The following is a 23,252-nucleotide window of genomic DNA, read 5'->3' on the forward strand; positions in this document are numbered from 1 at the left end:
ATAAAACAAAACTACATAGAAATTACAACAGAAATTCACAAAATATCTGGATTAAAGTTTTATTTAAATGTTAAATAACTCGGTTGATTGCACTTTATGACGCGGGCCACATAAATTCGATCTGAACGAAAGGCTGGCTCGCCTTAATTAAATTACAATTATTAGTTAGACATATCCACTAAATACGAACATAAGCAGTTGGGATACTTATTATAAACTAGTATGATTGAATGGGTATTTCTTGCTAGAATGGATGTGATGATGAGAGCAGGGGATCGGTCTACAGATCACCTTGTGGTTGTATCCTTAGCGGCGGTACGGCTGCTTGTTGTATCTGCCACGCTCGTTCTCCTCGGAGAGATTGGCATATTCGCTATAGACGACGCACCAGCAATAGGTAAGAACCGCTGCAAGAAAAGACATTCAAATGTTTAGTGTCAGGAATCCGAGTCTGCGCCCACTGTTCAATGTATTTGACACTCTTTCTACATGGTAGCTACACTAGAATCTAGCAGATGTAGAAACGAGTCTCGCCCATTTATTATCTGCTGCAACAAATTGCATTTGCCGGCCACTTCGCGCCTCATTTGTTGGGTGCAAGCCATTGGCTGGGGGCGCCGCCTTTTCTGCTTTCAGCGCACGGGGCAATCAACGCATGATAAATGCGTCAATAAAGTAAAAACGGCTCGCATAAAACGCCATCCGGTGCTAAAAACCGCACATGGAGAAGTAGCAGTTGCCCCCTCAATTTTGCCCACTCCACTGCCCCACTCCCTTGCACACTTACCGCAACAAATTAAACCAAATATTAGCCAGAGAACACCCGTCAACACGTAGCCATCAATGAAGAAGACGACGGCAGTGTAGATGACTGAGATGAGCAGGCCAATGGCAATCATGATGCCCAGCACCACCCAGGGCACCATCAGGTAGTGATTGCGCTGTAATAAACAAAGATTAATGATGCAATCTGTATTCAACGAGCACACATTGTGCGTGTGTGTGTGTGTGTGTGTGTGGGGGGGAGGACCGATCATATCGTACCTTGAGGACGCCTGCGATCATTAGCAGCGATATCAAAATGGTCATGCACAGGTTGACCACAAGTATTATCTTGACAATGTCATTGGGTATAAAGTCGAATACGATCGTCTTGAAATGCACTCTCGTTGTGAAGATCACCACGATGGTGATGATGGATAGGACTATGGCCAGGATGCCGGAGATAATGGAGCCATTCCGCGTCGACTGACACACGCAGCAGGAGTTTAAAAGGGGTTTTGCCATTTTGGCAAATCAAAATGCGGCTAACAGATGATTTCAACTGGAAAAATAAAAGGAAATTAATAATGTTTCTTTCAAATTTAGAACAGAGCGGCATACAGTCATAGTTTCAAGAAATTTAGACTTCGTCATATAATGGATGATGTTGCTTGGGCATTTGTGGAAGTATTACCCATCTACTTTTCCTCCCATTGTTTCTATCTTATCAACAATACGCTTCTGGCTAATATATGACGATTGTTTTGTAAGGAAACAAGCAAGTATTTACGGCATTCCTGTGCACCCACCTTGACCCCCTTTGGCAATTACAAGAGGTAAAGAAAAACAAAATCCAATAATTTGGCCAATTGTGACGTCAAGCGACGCTTCAACAAACCAACAAATGTTTATAAAACAAAATTTGGTTTTAAAAATAGAAGGAAACGAGATGAAAACAATAGCCAAGGAGCGTGGAACACTTGAGAGAACGTAAGACTTATATTTAGCCAAAGATTTTAGATAAATCGACTAATCGAATGACTAATCAATGAACCAAAGCTGCTCCGCAGAGAAGTTATTCGGAAGTGGTTGTAGCCAATCTCCCAAGTGGCAGCATTTCGAAAGTTGATATCATCCACATGAGCACACGAACCAGATAGGAGAATGCATCTATGAGTTATGGCTCATCAAATGTAGCCACCGGGCATTGTCATTAAATTAATCAAACGTTTAACGTGCTCCGAACGCCGGCTGCAGCTTCAGCCACGCCACGGATTGATGTGGCGCATGTTGGCACATGCAAATGCATGCCGCTGCAGCTGGCTGGCATTCGTATCTATCGGATGAATGCCGAGGCATCCACATCCACATCCACATCGCACTCGTACAAGTGGCCCGCGGCCGGCATTAACTCTGATGAGATAATCACACGCCAAACTGTCTTGTCTTACATGGAAACACTTTGGGACTTAAGCCGAAACTGGTTGCCTGGGAAATGGTCAGCCCGCACTCGAGCTCCCACTCCCACCCGCAGCTAAAGTTCAAGCAAAAGATACACAAAGATATGTACGGATACAGGTACCATTCGTATTTAAAGCACATTTCCGCTGACTTCAGTTCACACCTCACGCAGAAAAAGAAGAGAGAGAGAAATACGAAATAGCCAAACAAACAGCACAAAGATGTGAGGAAAGAATCTCGGCAAGAATACGAAACAAATTACGTAATTATCGCAAGGGGGAGAGGTGGGGCAGAGAGGAGCACGGGCAGAGGACAGGTTAATGCCCAAAGATCACACTCTACTTGAACGGAACAGACTGAACTTTTTATAGCTACATACGTTGATAAACCGGACACATGGCGCGTTCTCCACGCGTTTCGCACGCGTTTTTTCTAGCGCCTTAAATGGAGCAGAATTTGACCGCAGACACAGAGCCCACATTTGTCTGGCTTCTGGTGCAATTTCATCTTGAATTACATACGTTTTGGCCTGGTTATGCCAACAAAGCAATGCAATACGAAACAATGGAAAAACCCGATTCAGGTCAGAGGGTACAACGCAATAAAATCTCTAGGGAAATTCCATGCTCCATTCCAGATGTTTCATGATGTTCGCATTTTAATGGCGCTAATATCACCAATGAACTCATCGTTAATCTACTGGTGACGCTGACTTCCGCTGGACGCACCAATAAAGTATAATTATAATCGTAATCCCCTCCGGATCTGCCGCTGACGGAGTCAAGTTCAAAACGCGGCGTGGGCGAACTTTTTTTTTCAGAGGAATTTCTGCCTCAACACCACTCGATGCGATGTGGGTTTTATGAGTTGGAAAGTGTTTAAGACTTGACAAGTGCAACTGGACGCGGCTGTCATTGCACTTTTGTCGGTGCTTGTAGGTTGTAGATTGTCTGTCTGACTGTATCTGCATCTATGTGTGGGAGTAAAAGTTGTCAGATGCTGAGGCTGGTAAATGTGAAAGGCAAACTTAGCCAGAAGAAGATGTACGAGAATCGAGGGAAAGCCAAACAACGTTTTTCTGTGAACTGCAACTGAGAGCTAGTTCCCTCAACAGAAAAGCCACCCATCCAAAACCTAAACATTCAGTTAAGCTGAACATTAAACTATTACAAAATGTAAAATTTACATTTATCATCATTCATTAATCAAATCGTGACCCATTTGTCTAGTCTCGAGAGCAGGCGAGCTGAAAATATTGTCCATATAAATCATGTCAACTGCTTTGGTTATACGTGTACGTGTACGAGTGTTGTGTATGGACAGGGAAAATTGTTTAAATCAACAACAGCTCGATCGGCTTTTGTAATTTTCGTGTTCAGTGAGCGCGTGTCCAGGGATTATGGTCTGGCTTTTGTATCTGCCGGATACTTGATTGTTTTTGGCATTTATCTGGTATCTGGTATTGCCGCCAGCGAAGCCGACGCCAATTATTCCCAACTCTTTTGTTCGCTTTATCGCGGCGGCCAAACTTTTGTGACCCCTTCTACGCCTCCACACACCACCCAGCCCGCTATCCAATCCACCAATTAGTTTGCGCTTCAACGCGTAATTAAGTTTGACATTCTTCCGCGCTACTCTTTGCGCCCAGACACAAAAGACACTGGAGCTCGAGCATCTGGATCTGCAATTGAGCCACGATGTGGCTGCAAATTGCTCAATCTATGGCAGGCTGAAAGCATAAGTGGGAGCTGGCTGCTCCGATGAGTGGCCAAGTCGGGTTCCAAACCGGTCAAAAATCGTTCTACCAAATTTGACAAGTCCCAAGCACGCGGCGTTTATTTGGCGTTTTATTTATTTTGCTGGAGCGGGCTTTGTCTTAGCATTTTGTCATATCGAATTTGGCCGACGGTTTCTCGCTTTCAGCTTTCAGTATTCGATCACTCGACTTCGCCATATAAATCAATTACAGCCCATTGCAGCTGCAGAACTCAATTGCATTTGCAGCAGCCTTTGAAGTGGCCTTTGCCGGCGGGGCTTTCAGTTTCAATTCATGATTTTGCAATTACGCGGCGGCGCCTTTATGGTGCGGCACGCACTGCCAGTGCCCCTGCTCCTGCACCGACACTTTGCATGCAGCCACGAGATACTTGTCTCCATTCTGTCAATGTTCTTCATGGTCAGGGAGGCAGCGGCGACATTGAACGCGTTCAAAAAAGCAATTCTAGAGGATCATTCCAAACCCAAAGCGAAAGTTTTCGCTCCCACATCAAAATGATTCATTTATGAGAGGAGAACATAGAAAATAAATACACGAAAATGCTTATAAATAGCGCCACAAGGTCGCGAGCATTCAACTGGGAGATCTAGAAAAAACAACGGACCCATAAAATGCTTTTAGTCGCCCGACAGACAGCAGCTACCTCAGAACTTTTGTAATGGAAATTCTCGTATTGCGAATACCCGATCAATGAGCACAGATGTTGTGGTCAAGTAGTAGGCCTCCTCCAGCTCCTCCATCAATCTGGCATCTGGCATTAACTATTTGCCGCCACTGTGGCAGCGTAGGTGTGCGAACGCCTTCTGCCATTCTGCCATTCTGCCATTCCTATGTATTCAGCTAGAATGTGTTTTTGTGTGTCTGTTTTTTGTTGTTGTCATATATTTTCGTCGCTGTTTTATCTGTTGCCTTGTGTATTTTGTAACCTTCACATTGTTCTTTCCTCTATCTTGTTAATTTTTCATTTATTTTTTAATTCCTAATGGTGATGCGCGTCACTGAACTTTGCTGAGCGGTGGCTTGCGCGGGGTAGATCTCACAATTTGATCATTTCCTTTAATAATTGTGTATCAATGGGAGTGCCGACTTAATATTCACCGCCTCACCGTTCATTTTCAGCTTGAATGTGCGTTTTATGGATCGCAAATGTCTGGAATACATAGCCAAACGAGATTCAATTAACATTTAGAGAGCGTAAAAAACGTATGCGCCTCCGCCTACGAATGGAAGTGAACTTCTTATTGACCTACATATCCTTTATTTCAACCTGTTCTACTGCTGACTTGTTTACCTCTCTCTCTCTCTCTCTCTGTCTGAATATCCCACCAAAAAGGTGGGATATGTCAGTACGCAAACGATTTCAATGTCATCTTGCTTTTGCTGACATCATGCATTGCATTCACATCAGCAGCAGCAGCAGCAGCAGCAGCAGCAGCAGCTCCTTATATATGTACGTTTAGCTGTGCTGTGTCTATATAGATCGCAATTTGCAAAAACAATAATCAAAGCAAACAAACGGTTTCTGCCTCTGCTCATATGGCATTGGGGTCAGACGGGATCAGAGATTTGCGATCGACGATCAGAAGTCAAGACAAACAGTGGCATTTAATAATTTTTGTTTTTATCATTTCTGTTTGGTTTTTCTATATTTTTGGGATGTAGAGTGTGTGTTTTTAGCGCATTTGTCATAATTTGTGTTTGCAGGCGCTCAGAAAAAATCATTTAGCAGCGCGCCAGACGCCAGATCAGACTCTGTCTGAAGTTCAGTGGCGATCATTTGAATATTGAAATTGCTGGCAGCGCGGCAGCTAAATGAAATTGAATATGTTTTGTATAAAAAATAAAACAACAACAACAACAATAAAGAAAACACACACAGAGCCAAGGCAGACGAGCAATCAAGTCGCCAGCTGGGACTGGGACTGGCTCTGGCTCTGGCTCTCTAGGTCTGTGGCTACTGTGGCTGGGGGTTGGGTTCCGTTCCTACTGCACATATCCACCTCCGTTGGGGAGCTGCTCGCCTGTTATTTTAATTTCGAAACGATCGTTTATCACTTGATTTGCATTCGATTGAGATCGCTCCGCCAATTGGCTGCACTTTTTCCGCTGATAATGTCAGGAATTGGCATTTGGTTTGGCAAGTGGCCCGCCAGCGATCGATCGCCAAATATAAACCAAATTCACTTACACTTTCTACTTTTGCTGAATGGGAGGGTTACAATAGGTCTTTGGAACCAATCGACTCTTTATGGCCTTGCAATTGATTAGTGCTCGTATGATATGTGTATATAAAGTGGATGTCTTGATATATTCTACAGAAAGTTTTGACGCGATTTCAATTCGATTTGCGCGCGTTTCCGTTGTGTGTGCGGCGAGTTTCACGTAGCGACTGAAAACGCGCTGCTGAACGCGAGAGTCTTCGTCGCTAGAGAGCGCCAGCGTTGGCAGCGGCAGAAACAGCGCAGCCACAGCGATTCGATCGCGATTTTTGCTCTCATCTACTGTTAGCGTTTCTGCTGTTTCTTTCTCTTAGTGGCAGCAAAGTAAAGTTCTTAAACTAAGACGTTGTTCCAAGTTTACGTACGGCAGCGACAAGCTTTCGGGAGAAAGCTTTCCCTGAGGGAGAACCAGTTTTTCAGATTGTTCCGGCATAGAGTTATCAAACACCACATGGACAAACAATGGACACGGTTCGGCTACAGCGCTTTGCACTATCCTAAGCAAACAAATCATTAAAACTTGCTCCGCTCATTCTCCGATCTCATTACTTGGGCTGGACCCCGACACCGACCCCGACTACGGCCCAACATCCGCGTACTCCATGGAGCCCCCTGTTCAAGATGCGCGCCTTAGATATGATGTGCCAGCACGCCATGTCTCCTAGTGCCATTTTTGGTTAGTTGCTTAGCCACTGCCAGTTGTTGGCCGTTAGTCGCCAAGTTTTTGGACATTTTGCCTTAAAATGGTAAATGCTGGCATTCAACTTATTTTCTGTTGGGCTCGTTCAACGATCGACAGCCGTTTGGCGAGAGTTTTGTAGGCCATTCCGCTACTTTCATATTTATCAAATCCGTCCACAACTAAGCTGGTTTCGTTCCCTTTGTTTGCTTTCGGCTGGATCTTCTATCTGTATTCTATTGTATGCAAATTTCGCGTCAGCTTTGACGGGAGTGGAGGATGCTTGTTAAGGCTTCAAATAAAATTTAATTGGGTGAATCAACTGGTAGCTGGCAGGACCTCTTTCGCAGCTTCCGCTTAACCTATTAATAGTCATAGTTGTAGGGATTTGACATTCGATTTACATTTTCAAGTATACTCGTAGTAATTGCGTTATTCCTGCAGACAGTTTGCTGCGCCTAAGCCTTTCCAGTCCCACAGGGCGCTCATTCTTTATCTCTCTCTTCCTTGTCTGCGTGTCTTTAAGTCATAATTTATACATATACATAATATATAGCTAGACATGGACACTGTTTAGTTCTACGCTTTTTGGCTGCATATTATATTTTATTTTGAAAATTTATATATACATTAGAGTAAGTAATTTTTAATCAGGTATGTTGAGAAATAAACAGTTTTGCTTAATTATGTTTCAGCCGGACACTGCGAAAAGGAAAAAGGGAACGAAAACCATGGCGGTATTGAAATCGAAATCCATTGAGACCGTTTGTGTGGTGTGACCTGTGGGTTGTGGGCTGGGCTTAAATATTGCTCGGTACAGCTACAGCTCGGTAATATCTATGCATAGTTGTAGCGTTGAAATGTATAAAATTCTCATTATATTACTCTCATGTAGAATGGCGTTGACTGTTCCAGATCCCAGGTCCCTGGAACGCAACGACTGACTATCCACTAACAAATTTGTGTGTGACCCACGCCTGCATCTGTCTACCTGATGGAGTTGTCTGTTGGCTGGCCTCTATTTACTTGTCCCAGCTGCTGCAGCATCTTCCTTTTTCTTCTGCTTCTCCCGCATCACCTCAGCATCCCTGAAATATTAATGATCATCATTATGCTCGTAGTACTTACAACTTAAACTTTACTTGATACTGACCTAGCCTTGCGCTGCTCCACGGTGAGATTATCGGTGCGTTTTCCCTTGGTCTGTTCGGAGAGTTTCTTTTGCGCCTTCTGGCGCGCCAAGTCCCTTTGGTTTCCCCCTGTGAAAGTAGGCGATCGGTTAATATTTTAAGCCGTGCCATTTGCTTAGTTGCGCGTGCTAAATGATCTAATCACGCTGGCAAAGAGGTTAGAGGCGCACACGCTGTCGCATGTCCTAAAACCATCCATCGATTTTACACTCTCTAGGTGGAAGGAACGACCAAGACCCCTACTAGTTGCTTCTGGTGTATCCAAATGCTTACAGCTGGACCTGTGGCACACCTGGATCTACATTTCATGGGTTCCGCGTCCGCATCCAGGCCAGATTTATTTTAATACTCATGTGGAATGGACAAAAATCCACAAGATGGATGGCCAATGCTGCGCACTTACGTGTCATTTTTCTCGCTCTGGTATAACGAAATGCTCCGGATCTAGCTGCAAAATCTCGCTCCGCAAAAGGCGTACACGTATCAATATTTGATCGTGTGTAATCCGAGTATATTTTAATTTCTTTGATTTATTTCCAGCGGTTTGCTTTATTTTGCGATGTTGTTGTTTTTTATTTTGAGGGGTGATGTGAGCAATGCGATAACGAGATATCGATAAAGTATACCGGCTGAGACTCAAAAATATACCCAAATATACCTTCTCGTTTTAAAAATATACCGGAGGTATACTACCGTCTACCCAATAACATTTTCCTAATCTTTGATATTCTGCTTCTTGTTACGAGCTAGTTAGGATTTTCAGCGCTAAAACTAAAATTGTATCCAATTCATTAATCAATTTTGGATAAGATTGGCTAGTTTTCATGATTTCCTTTTATTAGATTGTGTCAAAAATCAGTCAAATCCAAACCAATACTCAGAATATTCTTGCCACAGAAAGTGCCATATATTTCGCGCTGTGCCCAGTGTGACTAAAGTATACCAAATTGCATGCTCTCTGGGTACACTGTTTTGTGTTTGTTTACAAAATGAAACCCGTTAAAAATTCAACATTTTTATGAAAGCAGGAGGAGTGTGTGGAGCTTGGATGACAATAATGGATGACATTATTGGATGACAACAAACCAATAATAATTGGTGCATGGAAACCAAATCTATCGTTTGCTTAGCGAAACGATACGTTAGTGGGAGGAATGTTATGTATTTGACAATACATAACCGCAGTTCTTGAATACCCTATTTCTATAAATTTTGTATTCTGTTTATTATTACTAAGCGGCTAGGATCCTCATCATTTAACAAATATTGTTATTCGATTCCTGAATTAATTCTATGCAATATGGGATTATTGATGGGACCCCGTTCCATTGAGTTGCTTAATAAATAAGGCATAGTCTCTCGTTTTGCCTTCATATTTTTCCATAGAAAAATATCTGTTATATGTATGTAGATAAGAGAGGTGGATCAGTCTAGTGTCATACACGCATATTGGATGCAGTGCTATCGGTAGCTTTAATAAGAAGAATTATCGGCGTTTTTTTTTTAAATTAAATGTTTGAATTTTGAGTTCAAAATAGTTCAATTACAATTATGTTTCAAAATACCAGGAGGAGTAGTCTGATCGAGAAAAGAGCTATTCCATAATTTAATTTAATTTCTTTTTTAGTTGGTTAAATTCATGTTGGAAAGTTTTGGTCGAGCAACACTAAAACGCTCCTCGAGGTCTTGAAAAATTTGCTTACAACTTAAATTCTCATATTCTCGTTTAAATATCCACATTTCAAGTGTGCTCAGCAAGATGAATTTAGTTTGCGGGCCCTGCAACAAGTAAAAATATTTATTGTAACGTTCCTACAAAGGGTGGAAAAATTATCAACTTTTTACCTCCTTTGGAAAATTTCCGGCCCACAGTCCCAAGGCTTCAAGATAAGATCTTATGAGTATGCGCCAAGTCCAATAGTTATCCTCGTCGCCAAGTTTAGCTATCGACGGACTCAATAGACCAAAGACTCCGTTTTTACTCGACCTATCACCCATGTCTGGAAGAACCCGAAAAACACGGCAATAAATTTTGAAAATCCATTTAGTCAGACAGCTCATTACATTTCTTTCTGATCCATAGCCTGCTTGACTGACTTGAGTTTTGAAATAAGTAAACACAGGACTCACAATATAATTTTCGTAACTTTAATTATTAAACAATAATTCATTGTCTTTACTGCTGATGTACAATAACTTTAACATTTAAATGCGTGGAAGATGCTTCTCTCTGGCTCGCTCTGGGGCAGCAAGGGCTAATACTAGGACCTAGGAGCAGATGCAGATGCAGATGTAGATGCGGATGCGGATAATGGAATGCGGTTAATGGATAGGTGGGAACCTATGTAGAGCTGGACTATCTCCTCAGACATGGCTCGCAGGTGCCCGGCAGGACGAACGATGGATGGCACTCCGGACACTTGGGATTCTCGCCGAACCACTTGATGGAACTGCTGCCCGATCCGCTGCGATGCTCGGGGATCTTTAACTGAAAGGAATTGTACACGTCTCCGGTGCTGGAGCTGGAACTGGCACCGACACCGACACCGAGACCGGCGCCAGGACCGTAGCCCGTCCGACCGATCGTCTCCAGGGGAAAGGCGTACTCCGGAATGAGCAGCTGCTTTCGTAGCGTTGTTATATCCGTGGAACTTCCCACCACATCCGAGCGACGCTGTGCCTGTTCGTACTTCTCCGTGGTCTTGATCGACCTTGAGGTGGGCAAGCGTCTGCTGGTGCTCGATTGCTGCACCGGCACCTGGACCTGAACTGGACCTGCTGGCTTCTGCGGATGGCTGGCAATGTCGTTTAGCCTGGTGTTGAATATGTCCGTCTTGCCCTTGACGACGCCATAGTCGCCAGTGGTCTCGGGATACTCACGTCCATCTACACCGATTGGAGGATCCAGCTTTGGGGGTTCCAAGCCATTCGAGGGCACCTTCCACTCGTAGTAGATGGGCGGTCCCTGCGTGGTGGCTATGTCATGGGCCACAAACTCCACAAATGGTGGCAACAGATCATTGAACGGGAGCTGTAGCTTCTGTTGTGCTGGCGGTGCTGTGGTGGGCACGGATTTGGCAGTTGCCAGGCGGAAACTCTGTGCTGGTGCCGGCGTTCGGTTCTCGTTCCTTGGAGGAGCTGCTGGCGTGCTCGTCGTCGTGGGTGGCGAGGCAAAGGAGAAGGGCGAACCCGCCAAGGTTGTGGGCCGACTCTGGGGACGCGCAGTGGTGGTGGTCTCGCTGATGTGTATCCGACTGACACTCGGACTGAATGGTGCTGCTGTGGAGGTGCGAAGGATGCGGTCCGGTCCACTGGCAGCTGGTTGCCTTGTCTCGTCGTCCTGGTTGTAAATGGGGTAAAGGAACGGCGGCTCGTAGATCTTCGATGGCGGCTTTACGAACTTCACCAGCTTCGTGCTGGTGTTCTTTGTGGTCCTCAGTGGGCCCTCCACCGAGTTAAAGTCCGCGGAGGTGTTGTACCGTGTGCTGTGACTGGTTCCCAGATCCTCCATGTCCTGCTCCACTGCCAGGACAGCCGGCCTGCGCGTGTGCAGTGCCTCTGTGCGTTTTGTGGCCACGCTCACAATGGCAGGTCTACGAGTTGTGGTTGTTGTCCTGGTGGTGGCTCGACTGGTGGTGATGGGACGACTGGTGGTGGGGGCTCGACTGGTGGTGGTGGTGATCCTTGGCTTCGCTGTGCTGCTTGGCAGCTCGATCTGTGGCTCGTAGGCCGGGGGCTGAATGGTACGACTGGGCGGAGGAATGCGCCAGCGCGTCTGTGTCGAAATTTGTGGATCATACTTTCCAGCTCCGCCATTGGCACCCTTGAGAGATTCATCGCGGATTTGGTTTCGATTGGGAGTTAGTTGCTGTCAAGGCAAAGGATACATAATATTAGGAGCTCCTTCTTGAAGACTAACTGAACTTACCTTGTATTGACTTCTAAAGGACTCGCCCGAATAGTCAGGTGCATAGGGACGGTCCAGCAGGTCGGGTCGTGGCGTTCTCAGACTATTCTCCTCATCGTTCACAAAGGGCTTGTCGCGCTGACCTGTGAAGAGTTTTCAATGGGATTATCGGTAGAGAGGGACAGATCGTTGGAGCACTAACCAATTAGCAGATTGGCGGCATAGTTGCTCTCCGCCTTGGAGCAGTTCACCATGTACCAGTGATCGCAGATGAGCATGCGCTGCTGGAAGAGCGTCGTGTTGGGGCACGTGTAGCTGAACTGGCGGCCCAGGCCATCGCACATGTGGTACACCTGGCAGCCCGACTCCACGTCCGCGTAGTAGCCAGCCGGACGACCCGTGCACGAGAAGAAAGTTTTCTCCGTGAGTTGTGCGGCAGGATTTGAGGTCTGGAATGCATTTTGGGCCTACAGAGAAAAGGATGGATCCCCATAAATATATCTGTAGAGCTAACTACACAGAGTGTCTGTCTCATTACATCACATTAAAAGAAAAATGGCACCACAAGGGTCCCACTTAAGATAAGGGCTGCCAAGCATAATTGGACGGCTGCCTTGAGGGGGGGATGGTCCTCTCTCTCAGGCCCCACACTATTAGACTGGCCAAAAACAAATGATGGCGAGAGATCGATATCATCTGCGCGTACTCGTGCCCCGTCATGTGTGACTGCAGGCTGCAGGCTGCTGTATGCTGCATGTACATTGTACATATGTACATGGAAATGTATGTATGTTGTGCTTGTAGGTTGCCATGGCCCGAGCCCAGAAGTGATGCATTGAAGTGATGTCATAACTTGGCACATGGTGCCACGGCTGCTTGCAACAGACGACCTGCTGCCGCTGTGTGAAATGTCAACTTTATTTTTAGGTTTTTGTTTTTTTACTTTTTTGCTGCTGCACTTGCCGTTGGTTTTGTGAATGTTTCTTTATGTTTTTGCCTAATTGTATAGACAAAAATTTTACGTCGGTAGTTGGTCGCAAATTATAGCCCAATGACTTATCGAAATCTGCCACTGGATCTGTCTGCGAGTACGTGCGAAAATGTGAGAAGAAGCTTCCGCAAGGGTCCGGTGTACGGGGTACGTCCGTGAAAAGTTCATACTCGTATACGTAATAATTTCCCAGCATTCCGTGCGATGCAATCTATGAAATCTCTGACATCGTTGACACCTTAAGGGAATGCTTATGCAAGTCTGGTCAAAATGTCGAAGAGTGAGAGGCAGCCTAGGGCTTTACCAATTATCAATGATTGGCGCCAATCACCCATTAAATTCTCTCACAAAGCTACGTAAGTATTTATTTGCAGACAGATTTGGATTCAATTAGACTCGTTTAACGCTGTTCCTCTCCCCATAAGGTCTTGTGATTGCATCCGACTAGAAGCTTGTAAAATTGAATTTGAGTGTGTGGCGGCCCAAGCTTCAATTTACCTTATAAGGTCGTCGCATTTACGACACGGTGATAATCAAATTACTGGAACTGCGGATAGGAACTCGGGCTGGCAATCAAACCAAATAAGATGAAAAAAGCACCTAAGGAGGAAGAGCATGATTCGCCTTTGTAGATTGTGTAAGTCCAAGGCCCAACTTAAGTTTTCAATTTCGCGAAATTTACTGTGTGGTTGGTGTTTGTGTTTCTTGTTTCTTGTTTGGGTAATTTGCCATAATTTGAAACGCTCTTCAATTTCATTTGCCAGCAAACATATTTATGGGCCACAGCAAAGACACACACACACACACACACACACACATTCTGCGCCCAGTTATCCACTCGTCCGTTGCAAAAGAGCCCCAAAAGACTTCTTCAGTTCGGCTTGGGTTCAGACTCAGGCCATACCCCATCCCCATGGCGAGTTTGGTTTTAATTTCTTGTATGCAAATAGCGAAAACAATCAACACACTTTTCTCGGTGTGCTGCGTTGTTGGTTGTTCCATTTCTGCAAAAGTGTCAGAGACTCAGGAAAGGCAGGGGGGAAAAAAGGTCACTTGGTCATTCGAGTCTTTTGTTTTGAATATATTTGTATGTAGTTTGAGGAGACCTTTGCCAGAGTGCCCATGTGGATGTGGGTGAGTGTTTCTTGTGTGAATTGTGGATGCACTCACGGAGACACACACACACACGAGAATAAATTAACCAAATGAAACAAAGCGTAAAGAGCGCAGAATTACAACACTTTCCGCCGTTGCTCAAAATGTGTCTTGGGAAGCAGTGCTAGACGCTGGCAAAGACGATCAAGATGGAGTTCGCTCAGGCCCAGGGGCAAACTCGCTAGATGCGGTTCAGCTTGTGTTTGTTTAAGCAAAGATTGTGGAAGAATCTTTTAGAAGATTTTATGGATGCTTTTCACTCAGAGAACTTTCGCTGTCTATAGCTATAGCTCTTCCATTGTCTTCCACAGAGGTGACCCTAGAAATATGTACAGATATCAACCCTCTTTTGAGCACGCCCCTGAACTGGGGTCACGTTTCGAATTATGATTAGTAAACCCGTTAAAGCAGTGGATTTATGGTTGTGGTGTGCAAGTGAAAATGATTGTATTCAATTTGAGTTGCCATTACTATTAGCAGCTCCCTAAATGCTCACTTACAACCGTGGATGCTTAGTCCGAGCTTCATTAGCATCGGGCATACCAGTGCTTCAGCAATTAATTACTGCAATCTCTGGCGAGGCGCTAATAAGCACCTATCCAGCCAGCAAATATAGTATTTAAATATTTATACAATTCCGTAATTTGCATTTCAATGCTCTCTCACGTGCACAGCCCGCAAAAGCTATCTCTGGCATATCTTTCACATTCCCTCTCGATCGAGCATTAGGCTTTCCTCTGTGTGCCCCCTGAGGCTAAGGGTGGATGACAAAACTTACCTCATTGCCCAAAAATAACGTTGCGCAGAACAAAGCCAGGGCCAAGAGTCGCGAATACTTTGGGATCGCTTGCGTGAACATTTCGATGATTGTTCTCTCCGGAGTTTCGTTGGTGTTGAATAATGGTGATACTCGTAGGTATTTTTGGAGAGCTTACAACTGAAAAGGTATTAATAAAGCAGTTATTGAATAGACATTGTGCCGCTGATGGGAAAGTGCAGGAGGGCCCTAAGCAACCGCTAATTGCCTTATACAATGCCCCGCATCATTCCCTTCCATCCATCCCATAATAATGCCGTAGATGACTCTTTTGTTGCCAATCTTTGCGTAACCGAAACTCTGCTTACTTTAGTCATAACTTTCCCAAACAAATGTCTTTCTCTCTCTCCAATTGAAACACTTAATGCTGCTAAGTTGTTGGCTGGTTTTTGTGCAGGGGGAAACCAAATTTCTTATTGTTGTATTTGAGGTTTTGTAATGAATTGTAATTTGAAAAACATTAACTTTAGCTGTTGTTATTTCTGTAGAATTTGCAGTGCCGAGTCTGCCATCTCCCTTGTCCCCGCCCCGTGTCTCGACCTCCACCTACAATTCAATTTTACAACCTTGCCACACCACACACACAGACACCCGTTGCTGATACTCTCCCGCGGCAGTGCAATGAAACTGTCAAGCACAGTGGCCAGCAAAGCATCCGAGTTGCAATTGCATTTTATGGCTATTTATTCTAGCCAAATAAGCCCAAATTGAGCTGTCCGTCGGATGCGCTGTAAACTATGTATGTTAGCACATCGCATCTCCAGATGGGGTCAAGCGCGTCCATCTGTGCTGGGTATTACGAATATGTGTCGCAGCTACAACCGAACTAATCCAATGCGGAGTGCATATCTTTCTCTTCAGTATATATTCCTGACAGTTTGCTGAACATCAAAATGTATGACTGCAAAGCTTGCTGAGAGATAATCTTAAAGATGATGGCAGCTGACTGTCAGTTTGAGTGGTTGAACTTGAATTATGAGTTCGTAAACATGTCAATTCGAATTAGAAAATCTACACAGCGGCTTGTAGAGGTGTCAAAGTAAAGGAAAAATAATCTAAGGAGTAAGCTATCTAGCCAGAAAGATCTCTTCTTTGGTCTTTAAGGTCTCTTAGTTCAAGATTTATGAATGGATTTGCTTTCAAAGATGTTCTGCAACACAAATTACACCAGTTTAAATTAATATCCCCAGAGTGAAGCTCTGGCCAAAAGTTCAACTACTATCTCAGCCATATTATTTGCTAACGAGATCATCTATCTCAATGCTAACCACAACATTTGGGGCATGTTGCGGCCAGACCAAGTGAAGCCGCCATTTCAGTCAAGTGCGTGTGGCAACAACAACAGCAGCAGCAGCAGACGCCGCAGGGGCGGCAGCGGCAGTGGCAGTGGCAGAGACAGCCCCTTGAACAGTATTGAACTGGCATCTAGTTTTGGTGGATTTTCCTTGTCTTGACCTTTTTGACAACGACAGCGGGAAATATTTACTGCTTTATCCTCCTCGGCCTCTGGAGCTCGTGATGCTGGTTTCAGTTTCAGTTTTTTGTTTTTTATTTTTTTTTTGCTGGGTTATTTTTGGTTGCCTTGTGGCCGGCCAGTGAGGCGAAGCCTATTTGACATTTTTGCCAGCAATTTCCACTGAAAGAGCATTGCGAATCTAACTCAAAGATGCTCAAGACTCCCAGCGAATAATAGCAGAAGAGGAACAACCTCTACTGCAACAATTATGCCAATTAGCTGGCATTACAGGTTGATTATAGCAGGGCCAGGCCAAACAGCATTGGCTCAGACATCGTTGGCATTTTTCTAATTGTTTTCCGAGTCATCTTCGGCGTTTGCCCCCTTAGAACCCCCATGGATTGCTGGATTGCTGGATTGCGGGATTGCGAGGGATCGCTGGATCGCAGAGGAAGTTATTAAGATGCATCAATGCTGTTCCACAGCTTATGGCTCACCTTCGCCCGAGTCGCCGTTGCAGTCTCAGTCTCAGTCTCAGTCTCAGTCTTAAACTGAACAAACTAATTGCCGCTGTAGGTGGTAGGTGGATAAAGTATATTCCATATGGTCACACATCCGATGCAATGCAATGCGAGTTTCGAGGCGTTGTGTGCGAGCTACGAAACGATGTGATCTTTGCAAAGACAGCAGCCGAGTGCGAGTGCGAGTGCAGTTGGCAGCTTGCAGCTTGGTGCCAGTGCTCCAAACAAAGTCAAGACCACTCACACACTGGAACCAAATTGGTTCGCATAAATTATTATACAATATATATTCCGCTTCTGGCACTGGCATGCCATCAACACACACAAATTCACACAGTCCTTCCTTCAGACACAACTTCAAAATATCGCGCGTCTGCAGAGATGCTCTTCGGCATGGGATATGGGACTTTTGGAACGGAACGACACAACCGAACTCAACGAAGTCGCGCTTTGAACTGATACCTCCGAGTGCACCCAACTTGGTTTAAAATTCACATTAGGCCGCCCGCAACAGTCAGAGTCGGAGACAGAGCTACAGTCGGAGGCAGCAGCTACAACACAAAAGAAGCGCCAAGCAGAGCTTCGTCATCCGAGCACAGTGGGCGACAGTGGCTGTGGCTGTGGCTGTGGCTAGGCCGCCTACACGCAAGAGTGAAAATTCTGTTAATTTGTGAAGAAATATATTCAGAATGCTTTCGAATGTGGCCAAAAATTCTAAATCGGGTTCAGTTGTGCTAACAATTTAAAGTTAATTTGGAGTTGGATTAGATGATGCAGAATTTAAAGATCCCAAAGCTGATTTTGCGAGTTGAACGTCAGTTGAAGATCGCCAATGAGCTAGTTGTTCCGATGAAAGTCAACGTATGATTTTTCTGATGTTTTACAGGTGCTTTGTGGATGCTAAGAAATATTCGATTAGTAGAATCTTCCCTAAGAGTGAGTTAGTTTAGGGCTTAATATTAATTAAATAACAAATATTTGAAGCTTCCTTTTGTTCCACTGTGCAGCATCTTCTCTGGCAGTTAACGAAGTTAGATCGTCATCGGCTTGGGGCCGAGTGGGCAAGCCTCCGTCTCAGTCAGCAAAGCGTCAACATTGCAGCTTAATTTTCATTTTCATTTTCATTCTCATTTTCAGTTTACAGTTAACAGCTTAGCGTCTCCGTTTCGGTATTCGGTATTCAGTATTAAGTTTTCATTTTCAGTTTTCTGTTTTCATTGCACGTTATTAGCCTTTGCAATGCCACCGTTTAGGGAAACCCTTCACCCACTGATGGGTGTTTATTTGTCTAATTTATTGGAACGTTTGCCGAGTCTGGAACTGAGTCTGATACTTGATGCTGATGCTGATGCTGATGATGATGCTGGGACTGAAGCAGAAGCAGGCTAAATAGAGCAATCGAGAGTGGCGGCAGTGGCGGAGATCCAAGCCAGATTGGGCGGCAAGTTGCGAAAGCATTTTCCCCCATCTAAGATTCGTTCATTCGCTGGCTCTTTTGGCGGCATCATTCAGTCAGATTTCTGGCGGTTGCTTGGGTTGCTTGGTTAGCTTTGGTTTTGCAAGCAAAGCGAAGATTTCCATTTTCCATTTTCAATTCATGCCGTTTATTTACTCTGGAGAGCCCTTTCGTCGTGAGGTGGGTCGAAAAAGCGGGGACGGGTATCGATTTGTTGCTGTTGCAGTTGGTGTTGGGGTCTGGTGTAGTTTTCTTTGACTTGCTCGAGGTCCATTCCATTCCGCTTGTCGTGTGTTGCCTCATTGAGTTTCTAGGTTTTCATATTCGTATGGCAAGGCGTTTTTCTTTGCCATTTTCATTTTCATTTTGATTTCAGTTTTCGTGACGGACTCTGGAGGAAGTAGAGTCATTCGATGGCTCGTTTTTGTGTGTGGTTGTTTTTTTGTCTGCTTCTGCTGTCAAAACGAAAGAAAGAAAATAACTCACACATACACACAAAAATTGGTTGTGCGTATGTAACATGGAATTTTGTTTTGGTTGTTCTCTTGGTTAGAAATGTGAGGAGGCGGATGCCTTCTGCTCTCCCTCAATGTCCTTCGGGCCCAAACCCATGCATTGGTTCTGGAATTCAGTCAAAATGCGACTGGGTGGAATCTTTGTCTCCACGAGACCACCCACCACGTCGATGGTGTTATCATCAGAGTCGCAAAAGATGTCAATGATAATGCGCACACCTGTAAATGGATATTCGGGTTTGGGCAGGCTTCAGCAGGGAGCATAACTAAGGAGTACGAACCCTGTTCTGTGCGGCGAATGGTGGTGCTGCTGGAGTAGGTCTTCTCCAGAGCACCCACGGGCTTTGACCCATCCTTGCCACTGTTGCTCATCAGGCACTGACGCAGCAAGGTGTGATCCTCGGTGGTGGTCACATAAAAGCTGCCCGTTGTTATGGCATCGTTGCTGTTGAAGTTCGCTTGTGATAGGGTACTGTTGTATAGGCTGAGGACTCACCATTCCTTGTCGGTGATATTCTCACTGGACTGTTCATCCGCTGCAAGACTGCCAGCAGCACTGTGACAGCTCTCGGCATCCTCTTGAATGCGAGCAATAGCACGATAGAACGACTTGGCTTGCTTCAGTTCCTGGTTCTTCTCTGTGGCAAAGTTGTAGAGTTTAATCATCTCCTGCACACGGAGCGGCTCCGCTTCATCGTCGTCCGAGCGGCGCGTTAAATCGTTTTCCGGATCCTCGACGGGATAAACCGACTGGGCAGTTTCCTCCCCAAAATTGTTCATTGTAAAATATATATTATTTAATATTGTTTGGAGAGGAATAGAATTTTTGGCTACACAACTTTTGATGAGCCTGTTCAGACTGAACCGAATCGAATGCCGACAATGTCAAACCAAAGTTGACCTTTCCAGCAAAGCCCACTTTCATGATCATGATGCGTACAAATATTGCTCGGGGAACCTCTCTACACAATTCGTTGGCAATTACAATAACGAAATGTTAATGTAATTCATCTTTGAGTTGCGCTGAAGACGAATCGATGGGGAGCTCCGCAACGACCTTCAGTGCGGCAGCAGCCGAAAATCAAAATCGATCGATCGATTGATCCGCAAGCGGGGGGCCGTGTGCCAGAGTGGGTGAGGGATGTGAAGGTTTGGTTATTAGTGAAATTTGAGCCACACACCGAATGCCAAGATGTGGAATTGTCTTAGAGCGGATTTACTTCACAATTTATCGGTGTACGGAGTACATGTGAGTGTGCGGGTTAATATATTTTGAAATTGGGTGAGCAATGACTTGCGATGCCACACAGCAGCATCACAATCACAATCATAATCATCATCATCATCATAATAATAACCAGCATCATTAATCGGTAGCTGTGGTAGCAGCAGCCAGCCAGCTGGAGACCCATTTGACACACCATCCATCCCAATGAAAAGCCGTTTTTAAGGTCAATTTAATGGCAAGCGACACTTGAAGATCGACTCGGACCAAAGACTGAAGATTCGCAATCAGAGAAGGTGAGTCAGGAGGGTTGGTGGAGTGGTGGGAGAGGGGAGTACAGATCTGATAAGAGAAGGACACAATGGACACAGTTAATTCAGTCGGATGATTTCAGAAAGTGTTGCATGATGTTACCCACAAGCTTGAAGTTACGATAAGAAAACTCATTAGCATCAAATTATATGATTAATTCTGGGTGTTGACTTTTGGTTCTTGCATATCACGAATTTGGAATTCTGTTCCTATTAATGTTTGGGATCTGCTCTGCTCGTTTCTGCAATTAGCAGCGATGTCAAAGGGGTTCACTAGTCATGGGCAAAAGAACACCGAGAAGAAGGTGTGGGAGCCACAAAAATTCAATCCAATCCAAGCACATAGAGGCAAACATATGTACAGTATGTACATACATAGGTGTGTCATCATCATCATCTGGGGCCTGGCTGTGATTCCATTGAAGGTCGCCTCAGCCGCAAATAAGCAGAAACATTTGTAGCCTGCCATTTATGCTCACTGTGGCACTAGTGGCACTCGCTCTCTTTCAGTCTCTCCCCACGCTGCTCGGTGGCTTACTGGCCACAGTCTGGCTCTTTCGCTCTCTCACGCTACACATGTTTAATTGCCAAATTGGTGCAATTCCACATAATTCATGCTGATCCACTGGCTGTTACTTTCAGCAAGGTCCCCCCACATTCAATTTCCATGAAGATCTTTACGGCTTAGCTGAGCAAATAAACGCAGAAGCACAGCAGAAACCATTCGAAGATTCACACGTTTATTAAGAGGTATTTTCAACCAACCGCTTGAGGGGAAGTCGTGCTGTGCATGAAAAATGAAAGTGGACCGGCTAAACACCCCACACAACACAGACATAATTGATAACAGCAAGCAATATGGAAATTATTGCGCATGCGGCAAAAGGTGCTAAGAGGAAGGGCATGGCACACACACACACACACCTTTTACTGGCAGAGAGATGTCTGCCAAGTTGGTGGCTCTCCATAATTTGCCATGATACTTCGAGGCGCATCCGGTCGCAGGTTTCTGGTCCGCTTCTGTGGCCTGCTACAAATTTGTCAAACAAACAATGCTGCAAGGTCAGAGCAGTTGAGCGCTTGCGATGATCACGTTCGCGTCCGGCATGCGGTCAGCTCGGCTCTGCTCGGCAATATCATTGACCTTAAGTGACGAACATGAAGAGCAATGAATAAGCCAAGATTATCACCTTTGGCAGCGTTTATTGCACTTACACACCGTCACCCCGAAAGCCCGAAAGATCGAAAGATTTGAAGTTCAATTGTGCAGTCATTTCTGAGATGCTCCAGCTTCACTTGTGATCCAACATCTCCAGATCCAACTGTGCGGCGCGGCACGAGTGGTGTGTAGACCTACCAAGACGCCCATGGCACAATGTACAACACGACTATTAAAGGTCAAGCAACAGTAACAATGCAATGAACAAAATGAAACTTAAAACAATAAAAAAAAAGGAAAACAAAAAACAAAAAACAAAAAGAAAAAAACGTTAAGTAAATCAAAGTAAACAAACGGCGCACTTTGTTAATTGTTGTATTTATTTCCATTTCAGCTTATGTTTCTGTTTCTGTTTCTGTTGGTGGTGTGTGGTGTGTTCGCCTTCTGTTATAGCGGCAATCTATTAGAGAATGATCTCAAAGATGCGTCAAACGAAAGACCCAAGACACGAACTGCCCCGTCTGGGCCATCTCGGCTGTTTGCTGTTATTGGTACATACCCTATCGATGGAAGGCTATAAATAGTTCAATAAACAGTTGAAGCTTTGAAGACCAATTAGAGCATCAACCATTCGCTCCTCGTGCAGCTGTCTGTCAAGCCATTCACTTGATGCCACAGTTCCTTTCGGGTGGTTGTTCTGAAATGCCAAAATGGTAGCATATTCACTCGTACACACACTCGTCTATTGTTCGGCAGATAACCTTCGCTTGGCAATGGAACAGGAGGAGCAGCAGCCACACTCGCCTGAGGTACCCCGGAGGGCATAGGCATGGGCATCCATACCAAGCCTCCAAAGTGGAGTCAAGTGCGCTGTGCGGCAGTCAGTGCCTCTTCAACAATAAAGCCATCACTATCGACAATGCGAGTATTTTTTCAATGTGAATTCAGCTGAAATTTGGTTCAATGCATGATTTGTATACAGGAATTTGTGTCTGTGATTAATTGGTTTGCTCTGGTGGCGCAAATCTGTGCTTGGTCTTGGGATAATCCATGCGAGTACCACCGTAGAATACATCATTTAATATTGAGCGTAAACAACGCAGCCCACATATGATTGCTTACCATTCAAGATGGGTCTTTGGCTTTGGTTTTGGCTTTGGTTTTGGTTTTGGGTGCGCTCCCGCACCGATGGATGATTATTCTTTTGTACGCTCTAATGTTAGTCTTCAAATCTGATGAATGCTTTTCCATTATCTATAAAGACGGGGGAAAATATGATTGTAAGGTGTCAATCAAAAGGTGCCTGTGTGTGTGTTATGTGGGGAGCCAGCGTTGTCGTTGTCGTTGTCGTTGTCAATTAAAGGCAGTAAAGTCTCCAATTAAGCTGGGAGATGGTAATGGCTTGCGGTTGAATTAACACTGCTCCATGGAAATGCTGATTTACTTGATTGTTACACCTTGAGCCACGAATTGCTTACACATTGAGGAGGAGTCTGCCAGGCCACACTTTTCGGGGTGGGCATTACTAGTCTAATTACCTTGGGGAATCTACACTCTATATTGGCTAAGAGAAAGAGCCAGCTTAAAATCTAAGTACGTTTCCGCAACTAAAAGTTTATACTCTGGTCCCATAAATATGAAGATTGGCTGC

At 44.8% G+C, this 23,252-nt stretch overlaps 5 protein-coding genes across 5 annotated transcripts; all 5 read right to left on the minus strand.

The window, feature by feature from the left end:
• Positions 1–45: 45 nt before the first annotated feature.
• Positions 46–6,396, minus strand: LOC117586256. The gene is made up of 4 exons (XM_034276197.1): positions 6,189–6,396; positions 1,045–1,324; positions 788–941; positions 46–407 (listed from the first exon to the last, which is right to left on the minus strand). Exons 2-4 carry the CDS (start codon positions 1,285–1,287, stop codon positions 307–309), a joined length of 498 nt encoding a protein of 165 aa, XP_034132088.1. The 5' UTR covers positions 1,288–1,324; positions 6,189–6,396; the 3' UTR covers positions 46–306.
• A 1,128-nt stretch (positions 6,397–7,524) lies between these two features.
• On the minus strand, positions 7,525–8,648 carry LOC117586431 (putative SERF-like protein). Its single transcript, XM_034276468.1, has 3 exons — positions 8,492–8,648; positions 8,052–8,157; positions 7,525–7,986 (listed from the first exon to the last, which is right to left on the minus strand). The coding sequence occupies exons 1-3, from the start codon at positions 8,496–8,498 to the stop codon at positions 7,917–7,919; spliced, it is 183 nt and encodes a 60-aa protein (XP_034132359.1). The 5' UTR covers positions 8,499–8,648; the 3' UTR covers positions 7,525–7,916.
• A 1,017-nt stretch (positions 8,649–9,665) lies between these two features.
• LOC117586254 lies at positions 9,666–10,193 on the minus strand. The gene is made up of 2 exons (XM_034276195.1): positions 9,934–10,193; positions 9,666–9,867 (listed from the first exon to the last, which is right to left on the minus strand). Exons 1-2 carry the CDS (start codon positions 10,147–10,149, stop codon positions 9,712–9,714), a joined length of 372 nt encoding a protein of 123 aa, XP_034132086.1. The 5' UTR covers positions 10,150–10,193; the 3' UTR covers positions 9,666–9,711.
• A 21-nt stretch (positions 10,194–10,214) lies between these two features.
• On the minus strand, positions 10,215–17,423 carry LOC117586252. Its single transcript, XM_034276193.1, has 5 exons — positions 16,912–17,423; positions 14,920–15,078; positions 12,198–12,462; positions 12,017–12,138; positions 10,215–11,956 (listed from the first exon to the last, which is right to left on the minus strand). Exons 2-5 carry the CDS (start codon positions 14,998–15,000, stop codon positions 10,445–10,447), a joined length of 1,980 nt encoding a protein of 659 aa, XP_034132084.1. The 5' UTR covers positions 15,001–15,078; positions 16,912–17,423; the 3' UTR covers positions 10,215–10,444.
• A 175-nt stretch (positions 17,424–17,598) lies between these two features.
• Positions 17,599–19,773, minus strand: LOC117586253. The gene is made up of 3 exons (XM_034276194.1): positions 19,403–19,773; positions 19,188–19,351; positions 17,599–19,125 (listed from the first exon to the last, which is right to left on the minus strand). The coding sequence occupies exons 1-3, from the start codon at positions 19,684–19,686 to the stop codon at positions 18,941–18,943; spliced, it is 633 nt and encodes a 210-aa protein (XP_034132085.1). The 5' UTR covers positions 19,687–19,773; the 3' UTR covers positions 17,599–18,940.
• Between the last annotated feature and the right edge of the window lie 3,479 nt (positions 19,774–23,252).

This window comes from Drosophila guanche, unplaced genomic scaffold (assembly GCF_900245975.1).
Source record: "Drosophila guanche unplaced genomic scaffold, DGUA_6, whole genome shotgun sequence".
NCBI lineage: Eukaryota > Metazoa > Arthropoda > Insecta > Diptera > Drosophilidae > Drosophila > Drosophila guanche.